The sequence below is a fragment of the Mauremys reevesii genome, linkage group 19, assembly GCF_016161935.1.
Source record: "Mauremys reevesii isolate NIE-2019 linkage group 19, ASM1616193v1, whole genome shotgun sequence".
Taxonomy (NCBI): Eukaryota; Metazoa; Chordata; order Testudines; family Geoemydidae; genus Mauremys; species Mauremys reevesii.
The window spans coordinates 18,972,463-18,991,221 of NC_052641.1; the positions used below are offsets into that span (position 1 = coordinate 18,972,463).

The following is an 18,759-nucleotide window of genomic DNA, read 5'->3' on the forward strand; positions in this document are numbered from 1 at the left end:
CAAAACTCACTCCAGCAGACCTTGGTTTTTCTGGCCTTCAGGACACAGTGCAAGGCTTTTCATGTGCTTGATCTTGGACTAAGATGAGAGAGGATTCCTCTCACTCTCGCCTAGTGTGATTCTGGTGTGGTGGTTAGGGGCAAGACTTTAATTCATGCCCAGCCCGGGCTGAACTGGTTGACAGTTTTGCTTTTCAGTGCACAGGATGTAGTGTGCCAACGGCAATGGACACAGACTCCGCTGTAACAATGTGGAAGCAGCTCAGCACCGGGATGCGCTAACACCTGTTGGGCTTGTGAGCAGCAAAAGACTGGATGAGCTAAGAACAGACAAGACGGGCTTGACTTTTGAGCTCCACTGCGGAAGTCACGTTGGGGATGTGCCATGCTAATCACCAATCTCTCTTACTGTTTTCCAGGGCATGCTCATCGAAGGGCCATCCGGTCCCGAAGGCCCAGCTGTAAGTCAGGGTTTTTTTTAACACTTCTCTGGGCTCTATTGCTTCCATATGCCATACCTGGATATCAGAGCAGTTCAGGGTCACTTTTACTCTGCTAACAGCGGCAGCTCCAGGCACCAGTGCTCCAAGGGCCTGCCTGGGGCGGCAAGCCGCGGGGGGCGCCCTGCCGGTCCCTGCGAGGGCGGAAGTCAGGCAGCCTTCAGCGGCTTGCCTGCGGGAGGTCCGCCGGTCCCGCGGATTCGGCAGCAGTTCGGCGGCAGGTACGCCAAAGCCATGGGACCGGTGGACCTCCTGCTGGCAAGCCGCCGAAGGCAGCCCGCCTGCCATGCTTGGGGTGGCAAAAAATCTAGAGCCGCCCCTGTCTGCTAAAATAAACAGGCAGCTCCAATTCTGTTTCTTTCCTTTGTGCACGCACGCTCACACAAATAACAGCCTGTTTTCCTTTATTACCTAATGTTTTGCCCTGTCTTTTCCATACTAGGGTCTTCCAGGACCTCCGGGAACTACTGGGCCTGTGGGTCCGCTGGGTGACCCCGGCGAGAGAGTAAGTATAATGGATGTACATTCTCTGGCTGTGGCTGTCGTTCACTGTGGAGCTTTAAAATGTGACCTGGGGTGTAAAACATAACAGGTCTTAGTGGTACTTGAAAACAACCGCCTCTTGCACTTTAGCCCTTCTGCCTCGAAAGGGGGAGAAGTTGTAAGCCTAGCAGAACCCAGCCTGGGGTAAAGAACAGATGTTTGAACCTGGAACAAACATTCGGGGAGTGTCCACACTAGCCTTTACAAATGTGTCAATGACCTCAAGTTACTTGGCAACCAATTAACTCAAGATTTTACAAAGAAGCCTAGTGTAAAGAAACCCTTTGACATCTCTCCACATCCTTTATTCCTGTGTGACAGGTAATTATGCTGTGTCTCAGTAATAATCGGAGGGCAAGTGAGGGATGTGTCTGAGAGTTATTCAGTAGGCAAGTGCAGCCTGTCTGAGATACTGGACCGCAGGCAATGTTTTCTGCATTATGGCAGGTCTGCCGCCTCAGAAAGTTTGTGCAGTGCTATAGATACAGAATTAAGGTTTCACTGCAGGATTCAGAAGATGCAGGAGCTGACTGTTGGTGTGAAAAACTTTCATTCAAACACACAAAAGTCTTCTAGCACAGGAAAAGTATGAATTAAGTTCAGACCTGGAGCCTTAATTAAACAATCCACCTGTTAGGAGCAAAAAATATCCACCGCTCCTGCAATGGATGGTGTTTCTTTCTCACAGGAGCTCCATGGTTTCAGTGGATTTCACTTTGTAGCCTATAACAGGAATGTGCTTTCCTTCTTGTAGAATGGTTTTGTTTTCTTTCAAATTACCTCCAATATGAAGATCCTTCTCCTACAGTACTGTGTCTTTCTATTAGGAGAAGCTTCTGCCTTACTGACAGGCACGAGCAGCTGACCTGCATTCTCTGTCAATCGGATTGTTAGGTGGTTTCCTTTATTATTATTATTTATTATTTTGCTTAAATTCGTTGCTGGGCAAAATACTCTCCTGTCCCTGATACATTTTATTTGCGTTTTCAAGGCTCCTGGATTTTGGTGTCCAACTTGTGACACCTACAGCCTCATTTTCAGAAAGTGCTGAGCACCCACAATGCCAGCTGAGATCCAGGATGTCTCTAGGTGGTCAGCCCCTCTGAAAATCAAGCCCCCGGTTTCTGATTAGGGCCGCCTGAAATTGAGGCTCCCAAACGGCCACCGTGCAAATATATTTTCATTTCTGCTTTGTTTTCTTTGCCTCTGAATCACGCAGCCACAGTTAAATGCTATTTTTCTCCCAGTAGGAGGAAATTAAACAGCAAAGAAGTCACATGTACAGTTGCTGTGCTGAAACAAACTCCTGCTTCTGCATACACAATGCAGCGGGCAGTGTCTGTAGAGTTAATTTAGGCCTGACACCTAGTGGAGGATTTGGAGTACCACGACGTGCTTTTGTTTCTCTGAAGGCCTGAAATGAGGTCACTAGAACCTAACTACTGTAACAGCCAGACTCAAGCTGCTGGAATTAGAACAGTCCCTCGGCAGGAATCTGATTTCATAGGCCGGAGTAAATAAATCACTGCGTTTCCAAGCTGAAAGCTTTTAGGAGGGAAAAAGTGAATATCATTAGGAAATGGGGTTTTTTTTCCATTGAAGAAGTGTAAGCAATACTTTAATTTTAGACTGTTAGGCTTATAGAGGGACTTTTCCTGAATGGAGCAGAAGAGGAAAAGTAGTAATCTCCTAACGCAGTGCATTAAAATCCAGCCTGTTTCTCTTGTTTGGCCTGCATGTAAGGAACAAATCTGTTGCCACGGACTACGGTGTAGCCTGATGGACTCCCTCACCAGACCAGGAAATACTCAGTGTCATGCCCAGAGTCTTTTCATACTCTTCCTATAGGGGACAGTTTACTCTTCAGACACAATAAGATAGTTCAACATAAGTTCCACATATAAGCCTTGCTGTCCCTCTCACCCATGGTCTTCTGCAGGGGCCCAGAGCCTTTCATCCTGCGCCAGGCCAAACTCTCTCCTCCCTCAACAGAGCTACGTTTTTGCTTTTATAATCATAGAATATCAGGGTTGGAAGGGACCTCAGGAGGTATCTAGTCCAACCCCCTGCTCAAAGCAGGATGTACCCACAGACAGATTTTTACCCTCGTTCCCTAAGCAGCCCCCTCAAGGATTGAACTCCCAACCCTGGGTTTGGCAGGCCAGTGCTCAAACCACTGAGCTTGAGCAGTCTCAGCTGGGACACAGCTGATCGGTATGCTGGGCCCAGCGCCCCTTAGGGTTACCCCCCCCGCGACAGGCAGACAATGCATTCACTCAGAATTAGGGATAGAACCCTTGGTTCTGAACCTTAAAAACCCTGACGCGTGAGCTATAGTAGAGTCTGCATGCTTGCACTGTAATTAAGACGTACAGCCCCAGTACGCTGCAGCCGCGAGTGGGTGACAGACATTGGCTGTGCATGCTTAAACACGTTTGGCACCAGGGACAAGCATGCAGGTTCCGCTTTGTCACCGTACTCACGCCCCATCGATTTCAGCAGCCCGCGTGTGAGAGGCAAGCGGAATTTGGCCCTGTGCCAGTACTGTGCATGGCCACACAACAGAGGTATTTTTAGCTTAGTTGAGCGTATTTCTGCAATATTGTTGAGTGTGTTGCTATTTCACAAAGGCACGGGTACTTCTGGGATGGGGATGGGGCTCCCAGACAGCTACAGCATCAGGTTGGGTGTTTAGGGGCACCCGGGATAACCTAAGGGAGAGCTTCCCAGCAGGAGGTCTGACTCGTCCCCTCGCTAGCGAGGAAGAAGGGGACTACGAGAGAGGGAGCCATAGTTAAGTCAGGGGCTGAAGACAGGGAGGGACGGGGGATTATCTCTCTTTGAACCATTATGAACCTACAGACATTGGGGTTGGGTGAAGATTTGGCCCCATCTGAACCTCTTGGCCCGTCTGCAGTCCAAACCTGGCTTCCGTCACCACTGTTCTCACCTTAGTCAAGTATGGCCATTTCTCCACGCTCACCTCCTACTTCTACACCGCAGTGCACAGCTGGCGGTCTCCGCTAAGTGGAGACTTGAGGGTGAAACAAGGTGGAGAGCTGCATCCCATCGAGAAAACGTTCGAGTTTGGAGAAGGCAGAGCTGGGCCCCTTCTAGATGCCTTCCCTGAGGTACATGGATAGCATAGTGTGCAGGACCCTCTCTGGAGACGCACAGAGTGCATTCCAGGTCAGGAGAGAGGTAGATTGGCACAGTGCGCATGGGGAAGATGGCCATTGGCTCAGAAGTGTGCTATTATGGGCAAGCTCGATGAATGCCAAAAGTTCACCTAAAAATAAAAACAGCACTAACGACAGACTCTGCCTGTAGCTCGTTGTTGAGGTCGAAATCATGGCAAGGGTCTTTTTCAACATCAAAGAGCAAAACAAAAAACAAAAAAACTCAGTAGCAAAACAAAAAAAAAGTCTTGGAATCTGCCAAGAAACAAAAGGAGAAGAGTCTAGTTAATGCTCTGTTTTCCCCGACTCTGTTCTGTAACTCTAGAGGAGAGATGAATGGCAGTGACAATACACCATGGAAGAGCTGCAAGAATATCTAATGTGTCTGTTCCCTCCAGCACTGTTATCCAGTGAATACCAAATACCATCATGAGGACGGGAATGGTTAGCAGAAGACGTTTCCCTCAGTCTCCTCGTTAGAATCTTGAACGCATTTTTCTGGCAGGTCATTCGGTCTGATTTCTAAAGCGGGCACAGGTGCAGAACATCTTCTGTCGACTTAGCAGAGCTGCATAATTGGGTCCCCTTCCCTGCAAGGGCATCGGGTGCAGTAACTTCCGCCTAGTACGGTGGGGGGTGGGGGAGAGACCCATCCCCATAGGCCGTGGCCGTCTGCTTTTGCACTGTTCTATATGAGCATTTGCCTCTAGGCAAAAAAAAAAAGTTGGCATCTGGCTTCAGTGTGTATTCTTAATGGCTGGCTGTGGAGTTACACCCATGGTGTAAATGGGATTAGAATCAGGCTTAATATCAGGGTGGTCTAAAAGGCCACAGACAAAACACTCTAGTTCAAAGTTGTATATCCCTGGCACACTAAGGCTACAAAACAAATAGGGTTCAGCTAGCCATCACAGTCAAACCTGCTCCCCACCTCGCTGTGGTATTTGTCTCTCTACCAACATCAGATGTTGGCCGTACGTTCGCCTGCCAGCTTCCCCCGTCTCATGAGCACAGCTGGCTGCTTCATTCCTTGAGACTGCTTCAGCACAGGTGCACGTATCTTGTTAGCTGTCTTTACGCCAAGCTACGGGCTGTTCAATTCTAGCTGGACAAGCCGAGAAAGGTTGCAGACGAAGCTAAGAAAAAAGGGTCTGGTCAGATAAGAGCAAGGGAAGGGGAATAGGTTTCCTTGAGTACCTTTCCTTAGGCTTTGTGCTAGTTAATAGATTCTAACACTTAAGTTCCTTCTGAGGTTTTGGTTATTAGGGCTCTGGTTCTTGCAGTTTGTTTGTTTGTTTAATGCCTCAAAATTTGAAAAACCAGAATAAACTTGATATATGTGACGGCTGGAATTACACTCGTTTGCAGAGAGCCAGCACAAAGTCTGTGGACCACCTAAGTCTCCCTTAAACCCTATTTTAAAGGCTTAAGTAGTACATGAGCTCTGTGCTGGCTCCTTTGCTCAGTAAGCTAGGAGCTCAGATCAGTGCAAAACATGGCCAACTGTTCTTCCATCCAAATCCTTTCCCTTTAATTACTACTTCTTGCCTGGCTCCAGGCACCAGAACACCAGCTGGAAATGACTACACACGTGTTTACAAATGAGAACACAAGAAGAAATATATCAAGATACGAGGAACAACCATCAAGAAGATATGGCTACATTTTTTTCACTGGCATGACTCTCCTTGGACTTGATCTCATGCATGGATGCAAAGCAAAGCCTGAGCCAGACAGTTCCTTTGTTTGCACGCTTTTATAGTGAACTCCCATGAGCCTTCTCTTTCGGCCTCCATTGCAATTCTGTCCTCATGCACAGTGTTCAAAATCCCTCCTCAGATGCGCTTGATCCTCCAGTTTCCTTGCTGCAAGTTCTTGGGATCAATCAGAAGAAACAATCTCGTGTGTCCCCCTGATGTGCCCTGTGATGATGTGGCTCTTCTCCAAAGTTGGGTGACTTCCACGTTCCCTTTCCAGTGAGTGCCCTCCAAACACACTCTTCTCCCTAGCTTCTTCCTGTAGCATGTGATTGAGGGGAATTTTTGAATGCAAGATGGTTGCCTGGCTGCCTTCCATTGAGACAGACTCTGAGCTTGAAGGCACCAGCATAACAGAGGTTGCATTTTCAGGTTTCCTGCCAACTGGGAAATGCGGTAACCACCAGGCTGCAGATCTTCAGTATCAACTTCACAGCCTCACGATATGCACGTGCAAAATGCAGCCATGGAGAGCTCAATGGAAGGGTCTCTGCTGTGGTTTTAAGATGGATTTAAATGGATTATTGGGTAGCAGGGCATTTGAGTGGTGATGATGCTAATTTGGACCCTTTTTTTTGAAAATTAAGACTCTTTATCACACTGACTCTCAGGGGATCTGGCAGGTATTTCCTGGGTACTGCACTCCCCTAATCGCTCCAGTTAAGGCTCCCCCTCACTTAAACTCCTGGCGTATTATTTTTTTGATGGAACAATAGTAGCATTTTGTGTAGTTGTGACATGATTGAGAATGAGGGCTGGCGGTGCCACATCGATCCATGCCTTGGAGTGCATAGAATGTCGATAGCCAGCCACTCATCTCAACCCCAATGCGTGGCCTCAGCCAGGAACTTGCCAGAGAGTTGTTAAGTTAACCCTTTAGAGACTTTGGTCACAATTCATCCCTGAGCCAGTGTGCAGAGCCCAGCATGGTGACTGAGGGGGCACAATCCTGGGGCTGATAGGGGCATTTTGCTGGATAAGGTCATAACAGCCCTGTCACATCAAAGTGCCCCTGTCCCCTGCATCTTGAGGCAGTCAAGGAATAATCAGGGCATTGAACTGTTTTGCCAGCCCCTTCTGGTCCCCATCCACCCCGAGATTGCCCTGGAATTCCCCCGGCAGGGAATATCAGTGGGGTAGCTGTGTTAGTCTGGATCTGTAAAAGCAGCAAAGAGTCCTGTGGCACCTTATAGACTAACAGACGTATTGGAGCATGAGCTTTCGTGGGTGAATACCCACTTTGTCAGACGCACGTGGGAGGGAAGGAATTCTGCCCCTGGGGCATTTCCCCAAGTGAGGGATCTGTGCAGCTGCAGGGCAGCCATGAATTGCCTTGCTTATTATCCATAGCTACTTCTTTAATCACCTCTCCATGTACGGTGACCTCAGTCCTCTGCTCCTAAGAATTCATTTGTGTGGCAGACTGGAAGGCGGGGTGGGTGCCCTTATTTCTGTTGTTCTTCCCTATGATTGACAGCAGGCTCTCCAGCCTACCTTTGAATGGCCATGCCGAGCCGGCAGGCACGACATCCCTGACTCTTTTCACTGCACACCCAGGCGCGAAAGGCGGCCTCTGCATTCAGGAGCAGACAGCACGTTCCACTTGTTTATAAATATTTCGTGTCAAACAAAATGTAACCCAACAGTATGCAGCATATTGGGCATAGAAAAGTGATGAATTAATAAAGCCAGGCAACTAGGAATGTATTGAATCCTCTCCACAAGTTAGACCAGATCGTCTTTAATTCGCCTATTATTAGCATTATTATTCTTATGTACAACTCGTGTGTGGAACTTTACAGATGTAGCATAAGGCACACGTGGAAACGGAAAGATTTTTGAGACCGGCCAAGTACATCAAACTAATGCATCAGTGATACTCAGCTATATCAACATAAGCCAACGGTGCTGTCTAGTATGTTGGTATTGCTTTATTCATCATTCTGGTTTGCTCATTCAGCACTGCATTGCCTGCCTGTGGCGAGGTCTATCAGGCTTTCTCTGCCCTCTGCTGGAGGCATCTGTGGCCTGACACTACCCATCCAAGGAAAATCCATGCAGACCAGGTGACAAACAAGACAGTCCTCCAGAGGCCTAGAAGGACCAGGGGCAAAAAGGACCAATCAACAACCAGCAGACCAGTTAAGAAGACTTGCCTGCTTTTATTCAGAGGCAGAGCTGGGTGGTACTGGGACAGGGAAATGGTTCCTCAGGGCTCACCCAGAACGTGGGCCCTGGTCAGGACTTTACCCTAAGTGCCGCAACAAAGTGTTTGTATTTGAAGGGTTCTTTTCCTCTTTCTTTAAGAGTTGCTGTTTTCTTATTTGAGTGTTCAGAGACTGGCACCAAGCTTATGGCACAGACTGCCCTGCCCCAAGCTGGAGGCCAAACCTTGTAGACTAAGCGTGGAGGGGGGTTGGGGGGAGCGAGGGTGAAATGGCTGTGGTACCACTCATGGCTCTGAAGGAAGCACTACAGAGCAGCTCCGCCAGTCACACTGCCCCAAACCATGGGGAGTTCCAGCTGTGGGAGGGAGCCGTGGAACAACCAGTGAGGAGATCACCTTAAGAAGGCTTAAGGAAGGATTTAAGGAGAAGAGGCATTTGGGAGATGGTTCCAAGTATATCCCCATGTTCCCAAGAAACTGTGAACTGGAATGAGCTGATGGAGAAAGGGAGCTCCTTTGGACAATGTGGCTTTAGCCAATGGAGCAAGGAAGGGCTCTTCCACATATCCAAGGTATAAATTAACCTGTCATCAGGGACATCACGCCAGTCTGCCTTGGACTTAGCACAAGGAAGAACACCCGTCTCTTGGCACCCACGAGGTTAGACATGTTCAGAAGCTTTGTTCAGGCTGATAGACAGTCCTTCCCCTGATTTTATGCCGGGCATTGATCATGCCTCTCTCTGCAGAGTCCTTTATTTCTCAGAACTGTGTGTGTTTCCTGAGCACTCGGCCCTAAGGTGCGAACAGTTTCTTTCTGTCATTGTGTCTTTACAAGTGGATGATTAAAGAACAACATGCCGAGTGAATGAATGTAGCCAAACGGCAGGGGGACGGCAGCGATTTATTGAGTGTCACAGGCCATCCGAACTGAATTCCAAAGCATTCACGAAGAGAATACAAACACCAGCTCCGGAAAACATCCTTCCCGCCATTCAGCAGAGAAACGTATCATGATCCCTGTCTCAGGAGAGCGCAATGGATTTCTCCAGATCGCTCTGCTCCTTGTGAGGCAAATGCACAGCTGTTTTCTTTTGTCTTTCTCCTTTGAGAATGTGTTAATTAGTTGGATAACACCCCGGATGCTTCTACCCTTTTACACACTGTGCCATGCAATAGAGAACGAAATAGAATAATAGGCCAGATCCGTAGCTAGCATACTGTCTCCAAGTTCCATTGAAGTAGGTGGAGCTACACTCATTTACACCAGCTGAGGATCTGGCCCTGAGACTGTACACCCATGCACCTCTTTTAGGGTAGCATTGAGGCCAATGCTAAAACGTCCATTGGCTTCGCAGGCACCGCGTCTGGGTCTCAGACCTTTGTTATGGTTCTGAAATGTTTGTCGGAAGGTCTTGGGTGCCCTTCTCCTTCTAGGTTTCAGGTGGCACCTGGTTTAGAAGTGCTGAAATACCAGTTGAAAGGCTTTTCTCACAGACATTTGGGCCAACAATGGAAGTATCAGAAATCTAATCCTTTGAGATTTCTGGACCAAATTTGGAGGCCCAAAAAATTGGGCTAAAATCCTGACCAGCGTCCATATTCCATTAGCATTTGCAAGCAGTGTGAAGCTTTGCAGCACTCCTTAGCTGTTGGAAATCGGCATAGCAGCATTGACTTCATTGGAGCCACCCCAATTTACACTGGCGTGCAACAGTTTTCTTTTAAAGTTACTGAAAGGCCTTTGGAAAACTGAACTGAATTTAAATTTGAGGTATTTTGAAAATACACCCCACGACAAACGTGCTTGTGTAATAACATTTTATCAACATTTGTTTGACAGAATACACGAAGAGAGATAAACAAACCCAGCGCTGATCAATCATACATCAGGACCGTGGGGGCGAAGTGGAGAGAAAGAGTTTATTATAGAAGACAACTTTGGCCTAAATTATTTATTGTGCTTTTAATCCAACAGATGGGACTGTTTACCTGTCAACTCCTCATCAGCTGAGTCAGGGACTCCTGTGTCGAAGTGGCTAAGTAAACAAAGTGGAAGTAACATCGTGAGCTAGTCTTGAAAAATGGATAGGTGGATTTGATATGCAGCCTGCCTCCAGCAGCTGAGGGGACTGCTTGTGTTTTCTGCTGATAAATCACTGGCTGTTGTGGCTGTTTACTGCAGGTTTTCAAGCTGTGTTATTATTCTGGGTCAGTTGGAGGGTGACGTGAACCCTGGATTCTTCATCTGTAATGTTCTCCGGTGCCTCTAATTATGGGGCAGCACATATCTAAGTAGTCTAGCTGGTGTATGTGTAGTCCAGGGTAGGGTTGGGCAGTGTTGTTTTCCCTAACTGTGGACTCGCTAATCATGGGCTTGAAAATTGGCCTGGCCTGGTATTGGGTGCCCTTTTGAGAAAGGGAGAGAGAGTGCGAGCACGGGAGAGAGAGGGGAAGAAATCCAAGGAAACAAGAGTGAACAGAGTTTTAAAAAAACCAACACACACACACAATGCAGAGAGAATGTGAAAAGAGAGGGAGGGAGAAGAAGTGTATTCTAATACAAAAATAGATAAAGTACATAGAGCATGTAAGGAGGCAGGGTGGCCTGGTGCTTAAGGCACAGAACTAAGAGCAGGACACCTGGGTTCAGTTCCCCGTTCTGCCACAGACTCACTGAGTGACCTTGGGCAAATCACTTAGGATATATTTTTCAAAGCACCTAACTGACTTAGGAGCCTCAGGGTATGTCTACAGTGCAATAAATAAAACCCAGGGCACTGAGGCTGAGAGCTCGGGTCAGCTGACTCTGGCACTTGGAGCTCAGGAGGTGGGTCTACAAAATAGCAGTGTGGGCTGGAGCCTGGGCTCTGAGACTCTTGTTCCTCGAATGTCTGCGCTGAAGTATTACAACCCCACAGCCTGCGTCTCATGAACCCGAGTCAGCTAACTTAGACCTGCCACGGTCATGTCATGGGCCTTTTATTGTTGTGTAGACATACCCGAAGTCTCGTTTTCAAAAGTGACTTAGGTCAGGTAGGAGCCTACGTCTGATTGAAAGTCAATGGGAGCTAGGTGCCTAAATACTTTTAAAAATCTGGCCCTGAGCTGCTTTCAAAACAGGAAAATTTTACCCTTAGCCTCTCTGGGCCTCTGTCTCTCCCCCAGCCATCACCACCCTCCCTTTGTCTTGTCTGTTTACACAGTAAGCTCTTTGTAGCAGAGATCGTCTCTTATTACGTGTATCCACAGCACCTGATCTCTAGGCACTCCAGTACAATTCATCACAAGGAAGGCGACTCTTTGCCTGGGGTGAAGGTGACTGTGTTTGCAGATCATTGATTCGAGAATTAGAATGAGCAAGACTCCAGTCTGTGTTTCTTGTATATCCATTCAAGAATTCAGATTCTTCAGCACCTCCTGGGGGGGAAGAGCCTAGACAGACAATATCATCCATGACATGCAAAATCAGACAGGCGCAAAAAAAGAAAAAGCAACTCTTTGCACATACTCAGAGAGACCGTACTTTTAAGGGCTCAGAATGACTGGTGCAGCTCACCTATCCTGCTCCAGAGAATTTCCCAAGGGGAATTTATGCATCTTTCATTTAAGAAGAGGGGAAAAGTAAAATTAATATGAGACCTTATTAACTGCAGGAAGATGGTGGATTACACCTGAAACTAGAAATGTTCCCTCAGATAGGGCCCAATCCTGCCATCATTGAAATGAATGGCAAGACTCCTATTGACTTCATAGGATGGGATCAAGTCTACAATGCCCACACCTTTGCATGCTAATGGGAAAATTGGAATTATGCATGCACCTTGAGTAGTTAGATGTCATCCTCATTTGCGTGCTGTATTGCTGGATGTCTGTGAAAATTTGGACTTTTCTGCAGGCACAGAATTGTGAGTGCAAATAATCTGGAGACTGTTTTAGGAAAGTTGGATCTATGTTGTTATTTAGAGTTTAATGCGTAGGTTGTTCCTATAGAGTGAGATCAAGGTCGTTGACTCATGTAAGTCAGTGGAGCTTTGCTGATTTACACCAGCTGATTGTTTGGCCCAAGGCAGAGGACAAAAGAACACCAAAAAAACAATGAAAAGAAAGAAATGAACCAGGCAATTAAACATGTGGAAGAATAAATACATTTCGATGCATTTCTGCTTCACTGCTCTGAGTTATATTTTACACCAGGTTTTATATACGGTTTTAATAGGGCTTAATATACTCAACTAAAGATTCATAGCATTGATCTGGAACATTGCACAGGCTTTTATTGTTCATCTGAAAATTGCTCATGGCTGACTTGAAACTATGGAGGGAAGGGAGCAGGGGGATGGAATTACTAAGAAATACCATATGTGTTTAAGCAACACACTACAGGCCATTGTAAATATCTCTATGCCGTCAGCCTTATCATCGATCTGGATACCATCAAAATGTGTATATATCTGAGTGTTCTTGGCTTTGCCAAGGCTAATGAGAAGCAAAGGCCCTTCCAGCTACAGCAACCTGTGGGGAAGATTGAATTAAATAATATATACATACATGCTCTAGTGATTTCTCTTTATTTCTTCCCTTTGTAGGGACCTCCTGGCCGGCCAGGTCTTCCAGGAGCAGATGGGTTACCAGGACCACCAGGGACAATGCTCATGCTGCCTGTAAGTACAATTGTAACAAAAGGGCATGGTTAATATTGAAGACTGGAGATCAGGAGTCCTGCACTTTGCTACTGACACCCTCTCTGTCCTTGGGGGAGTTACTTCACCTCATTGTGACCCTCTTTCCCCTTTTGTGGAATAGAGACCCACACACAACCTGTGGAACTCATTGCCAGGGCACGTTTTGAAGGCCAAAACTATAACTGGGTTCAAAAGAGAATCAGATAAGTTCATGGAAGTCCATCAGTGGCTATTAGCCAAGATGGTCAGGGATGCAACCCCATGCTCTAGGAGTCCCTAAACCTCTGACTGCCTGATGCTGGGTCTGGACAACAGAGGATGGATCACTTGATAACTGCCCTGTTCTGTTCATTTCCTTAGAAGCATCTGGCCACTGTCGGAAGACAGGATACTGGGCTAGGTGGACCATTGGTCTGACTCAGTATGGCCGGTCTTGTGTAAATTATTACTCACCTTTTGTAAAATGCTGTGAGCTCTTCATATGGGAAAAGAAATGGGTAAGTAGGCTAAACATTTCTAAATTGACCCATGATTTCAAGCGCTTCAATTCTGCTGGACCCAACTTGAGACACCTAAAGTGGGCTCAATTTTCAGAAAGTGCTGAACACCTGTCTGAAATTTGTGAAAGTGCTGAAATTCAGGGCCATTTAAAGGGGTCTCAAATTGGACATCCAACATTTGTAGGTGACGAAATGAACTAGTCACTTTTGAAGATCGTGGCACTGTTCTTTCTAGATGCCAGTCGAGCAAGCATTGAGCCAGCCCTCTCGGTCCCGGGACACCAAAGGAATGAGGATGAGTGTATTTTGTCTCTGCTTTGATGTGACAGAACCCAAAGGAGCCTAGCGGCTGGAAAATAAGCAGTTGGGTACTAAGAGAAGAGTCTTAAATAAAAACCACTGTGCACTTGTAGAGGTTCCAAATGGGAGGGTAGGTTCCTGGCAGGGAGCCTAGTGCTGCTAAGGCCAACTGCACAACATTGTTACAATGTTTAGCTGGCCATTACAATACCTCTTCTGGCCCATAAAGTAACCAGCCCTGGGCCCGTAAATTGTGGGGTTTGGTTCAGTTGGCCAAGTTCATGTTGGAACTTGGTTTCATTGCCTCTCGCTATGCAACAGGCCGAGGTGAAACCCAGGTGAAGCAATATTACCAACTAGGACCTACAGTTGGTCTGCAGTTTCACTCTTGGAATGCTCTAAAGACATTGGGAATTAGGCCAGTAACAGGGTATTGCTACAGGAACATAGGTTCAGAGATGTCAGAGGTGGGAAGAGCCTTAGTCCTCCTGAAGTTCAGGAAAATAATGTTCCAACAGAAGGCATGTCCAATATCAACAGCTTACATTTTCGAGTGCTTTCCATGCCAAAGCATCCCAAAACACTTCATAAACTATGGGCTGAATTCTACTCCTTGAAGCATACCTCAGCACTGGACAAAATCTGGGCCACTGCCTTTCTCCCTGCCGTAAAATAGATATAAAAACCATGCATCCTGCCCCCTCACTGTAGAAAAGTTTTTAATTAGTGTTTGGAAAGCGCTCTGAGATCCCTCAGAGGGAAAGCACCACGCAAAGCTGCAGAGCACAGTGAATGCATCCAGGAATGGGCGTTTCTGCCTGCATACCGCTGGCCCAGTGTTATCTCCTCATAGGCCGCTGTAGATTGGACTAATCCAAGCTCAACTGTTTACCTGTTTGGACTGTGTCCTATTTTCCAAGCAAATGTCAGGTGTCCTGGCATGGGGAGCTAGTATCTCAGGAATCGCTTTTAAAACACACAAGCACAAACCTATAGGCCTTGTGCTAGAAACATAGGCTATGTACTCTAGTAAACTGGGGACTAAAGCCAAGTGATTCATTCCCATCCTCATGCAGTCACATCTGTAGGGTTTTCCTGGCCAAGAGCAGCTGGGAGGAGAGCATCAGGCCTATGAATGTTCTTGCTTTAAAGTTTTGAGCTGATGATGAATCCTTAAGGTTTTAAAGCATATATCAGGGGTCGGCAACCTTTCAGAAGTGGTGTGCCAAGTCATCATTTATTCACTCTAATTTAAGGTTTCGTGTGCTGGTAATACATTTTAATGTGTTTAGAAGGTCTCTTTCTATAAGTCTATAATATATAACTAAACTATTGTTGTATGTAAAGTAAATAAGGTTTTTAAAATGTTTAAGACGTTTCATTTAAAATTAAATTAAAATGCAGATCTCCCCGGACCGGTGGCCAGGACCCAGGCAGTGTGAGTGCCGCTGAAAATCAGCTCACGTGCCGCCTTCAGCATACGTGCCATAGGTTGCCTACCCCTGGCATATATTATGATCTCATGCATTTTGTCCATGGATTGTTTTGAACTTCAATGATTTACTTTGCAGGTGTTTAACTGGGAAGAACGTGGCTTGTACCATAAATAAGACAGATCACCTGTCTGGTTTTCCCATCAGAAGCAAATGTCACAGGGCTCTGAGAGAAGGTGCTAGACAAGTGTGGCAGTTAGTAAGTTTGTCAGAGACCAGTAGGGCAGTAACTGAGCTGAGCTCGCCAATCCAGCGAGGCGGAATAGAAACGCTATAGGAAGTCAGGTGAGGGAGAGAGGGAATAGACAGCAGCACAGTCACATGCATCTTCTTCCTTACAGTTCCGCTTTACTGGGGGAGGAGATGGTGGCTCAAAAGGACCTCTCGTTTCAGCACAGGAATCCCAAGCTCAAGCTATACTGCAACAGGCCAGGGTAAGTGGGGATGTCTCTTTTCTCTAGTGCCTTTGGAAGAAATGCACCCAGGCGATGTGTCTCAACATTGGCTGTGATTTTGTACCGGGCATGGTAATGTGACCCCTATGTGATAGCCATCTTAGCATCCTTTGGCCTATCAATAACAGCTAGAGATGAGCCAAACCCAAAACTATGGTTCAAAATGCCCCTACACCTTTTGGACCAAATCCTCTGCTGATGTAAATAGGCATAGACCTGTGGGCTTCAGTGGAGTTCTGCTGTTTACAAGACTTGGTTCTTTGTGCTCAAAACCCCTGACAAAAGTTTTGTATGTTTTTATTTTTTGAGTATATCACGCTCAATAAATAAATGAATGTCACAGATGTAAGTTGTTTCTCAGCTCCATGAACGTCAGCCTGCAGATCACAATTTCTTTTAATATAGTCATTGGAAAGTATGTGATGAGTATCCTTGCAAATATTTTTTTACATATATTGAATCCTGTGGATTTATTGTAAAAACTTCCCTATCCGGGTTTGTTATTCTAGCTGTGTTGGTTACCTCTGATTGGTCACACGTGTCCCGCGATATTATATCTGCTCCCTGATTGGATGAACATGCAGGCCCTTAAGGCCCAAATGTTCACATGTTCAAATGAAAACTTTGGTTCCAGCGAATACAATGCTGAAATTCACTTTCCATGAGCATTTGTGTGAGAGAAAACTGTCATTTGCCTGTGTGAAGTGAAAACCCACTAGATGCATTATGGCACAAGGAAATCCATTTAAGAATGTGAGAGTTTCTCCATAAATAGGGACTAGATTGTGGCTTTAGACACAGCCATGAACAAAGGCTGGTGTGTAAACTGCACCCTCTCAGGAGTATTCCAAGGAGGTAGTGTGCTGAGGGACACCCCTCTGAGGCACAATCCCTTCCCTGCTTCCTCCTCATAGGAGGTAGTAATTTAGGCTACAAGATAGGGATGAGATTTCCCAGTTCTTGTACATATACTGCGCTAGCCCTCATCAGGCTAGCGTGAGTGTCAATACAATTGTGGCCACAGCAGCACAGGGAGCCACAGCGGAGGCATGACTTAGCCTGAAACCAGTGGGTATGTACTTGGCACATCTCAGCTGTGCCTCCGTTGCCGCTACCCATGCTGCTGCAGTCACACTTCTGTTTATATTCACGCTCATTGAGCTCCTGGGGTATGTGTACATAAGCAAGGGACTCACGCTCCTAGCTTGTAGTGTAGACACAGTCTTGGTGCTGGCCTGTTCTGGCTGCAAATTATCAGCACCTGCACATGTACCCCTGCACTGGCTGGTCGGCCCCAGCCATTGGAACCCAGGTTTTCGCTTGTTTCTCACTCCTCCCTGCTATAGGCAGGGACTGAGTGAGTGCACAGCTCTGCTTGTTTCCACACACCTGGACCCAAGAGCCAGATAGTTTAGGCACGGGATTAAAAAGGAGGTTCTTGGTCCCTTGTGCCGGCATGGAACCCAGATCAGAATCTAGCCCTGTGCATGAAAATTAGGTACCGCCCTTGTGTTACTGCTAAGCTGTCAACGCTTCCTTTAGCTACAGGCTTGGGGCATGCTTGATGCAGTGGCCCAAAAGAAAGATATTACGTGATGTAATGAAATCATGAAAATGTCCATCTAACACGGTGGCAGATTTCCCTTTCTTCTTTTATGACTCCTAATGAAGAGACTGGTGTAGGTGTGGGGTTTGGGGCTCCCATTCAGTTTCAGCTTTACAATCAGTCCAGTTTTATTCGCATGCAGGTAGAATACGGGGCTGTGTCTCCAGAAAACAGCACTGTACTACAAACTACCCTGTTTCCCCATCCCTTCAATTTCCTTTCGGAGACACGTTGGAGGATCATGTTTCTAACCAATGCCTACTTAGTGCCAGTGCTAGGGCTAGTTTAAAAACTTTTAGTTAAAACTTGTTTTCATGGGAAATGGGCTTTTTGACTAAATTATTTTTTTGTGGAAAGTGTCTGTTTTTCTGTGAAACTTTTGATTTTTTTCCCCTTTTTGACAAAAAAACAAAAACTGAAAAAGGACACTTTCCCCCTCTCCCCGGGGAATATTTCAACTATTCTTTGAAAAACCATAAATCCCCCAACTGATTTTTTTTCATTCAGTTTTTAGCCAAACGTTTTCAGTTATCAGTTGGTGAAAATAGGAGGAGAGGGGAACAAGCACACAGTTTATGGGTTTATGGTTTTCCGATGAAAAGTTAAAATTTTCCACAAGAGGAGCAGGGGGGGAGGGGGGAACAGCTCTACCCTGACCAGCTGTACCCTTGCCATTTGAACTGGGATCATTAATAAGAAAATTGAGATCAAAGTCTTCTGTGGTGAAGGCTGAAAGGGTTTTGGGGAGGCTGAGAGAGGAAAGGGAATCCTGAGATGGGTAGATTTTTCTTCTCTTGTTTTTGGTTAATTACATTATTAAAGTGATATATTCCCCTGAAATTTGATTCTTGGTAAAGAGGCCAAATGTTGTCCCAGCTGGCAGTATTTCAGAGCAGCTCGTTTTTATTGGGCAGTGGTAAAAAAAATAAAAGTTATAAATAATCTAACATTTGTGTAATATTTATTTCATTGCAAGTGCAGGCACGGGTAGATTTTAATTACTGGAGCACGGACATAATTAGCAGTCTTTTAAAGTATTGAATTACTGCAATTGAACAAATTGTCCAAGTGGTGTTATAAAGTGTGGACAGTCCCATTACCTGCCGTGAAAATTATCGACTTGGTGCTGGCTATATAGCTTTTTAATGACTGGGTTTAAAAAAAAATGAAGTTGAATTGCTGTTCTATTTATGGGAATATTAAATAGCAAAAAATCTGTAAATGGAACTGTCAAGATAGGCCCATTACTCAATGAAGGGGGAAAAATAATATCAGAAAACGTGGAACTAGCAGAGGTCCTTAATGACTTCTTTGTTTCGGTTTTCACCAAGAAGGTTGGTGGCGATTGGACGTCTAACATAGTGAATGCCAGTGAAAATGAGGTAGGATCAGAAGAGGCTAAAATAGGGAAAGAACAAGTTAAAAATTACTTGGACAAATTAGAAGTCTTAAAGTCACCAGGGCCTGATGAAATACTAGAATACTCAAGGAGCTGACTGAGGGGATATCTGAGCCATTAGCAATTATCTTTGAAAAGTCATGGAAGACAGGAGAGATTCAAGAAGACTGGAAAAGG

General features: G+C 46.0%; 1 protein-coding gene and 1 long non-coding RNA gene across 2 annotated transcripts in view; one reads left to right on the forward strand and one right to left on the reverse strand.

Annotated features, from left to right (window-relative positions):
* The window catches only part of COL5A1 (collagen type V alpha 1 chain), a 238,371-nt gene that overhangs the window by 122,161 nt on the left and 97,451 nt on the right, over positions 1-18,759 (forward strand). Inside the window, exons 10-13 of the mRNA XM_039506169.1 lie at positions 419-460; positions 942-1,004; positions 12,734-12,808; positions 15,464-15,556. Coding sequence (XP_039362103.1) covers positions 419-460; positions 942-1,004; positions 12,734-12,808; positions 15,464-15,556 — 273 coding nt within the window. The remainder of the gene's footprint in view (positions 1-418; positions 461-941; positions 1,005-12,733; positions 12,809-15,463; positions 15,557-18,759) is intronic.
* The window catches only part of LOC120386658, a 45,226-nt gene continuing 39,216 nt past the window's right edge, over positions 12,750-18,759 (reverse strand). Inside the window, exon 4 of the long non-coding RNA XR_005589836.1 lies at positions 12,750-12,806. This is a non-coding gene — a long non-coding RNA (uncharacterized LOC120386658). The remainder of the gene's footprint in view (positions 12,807-18,759) is intronic.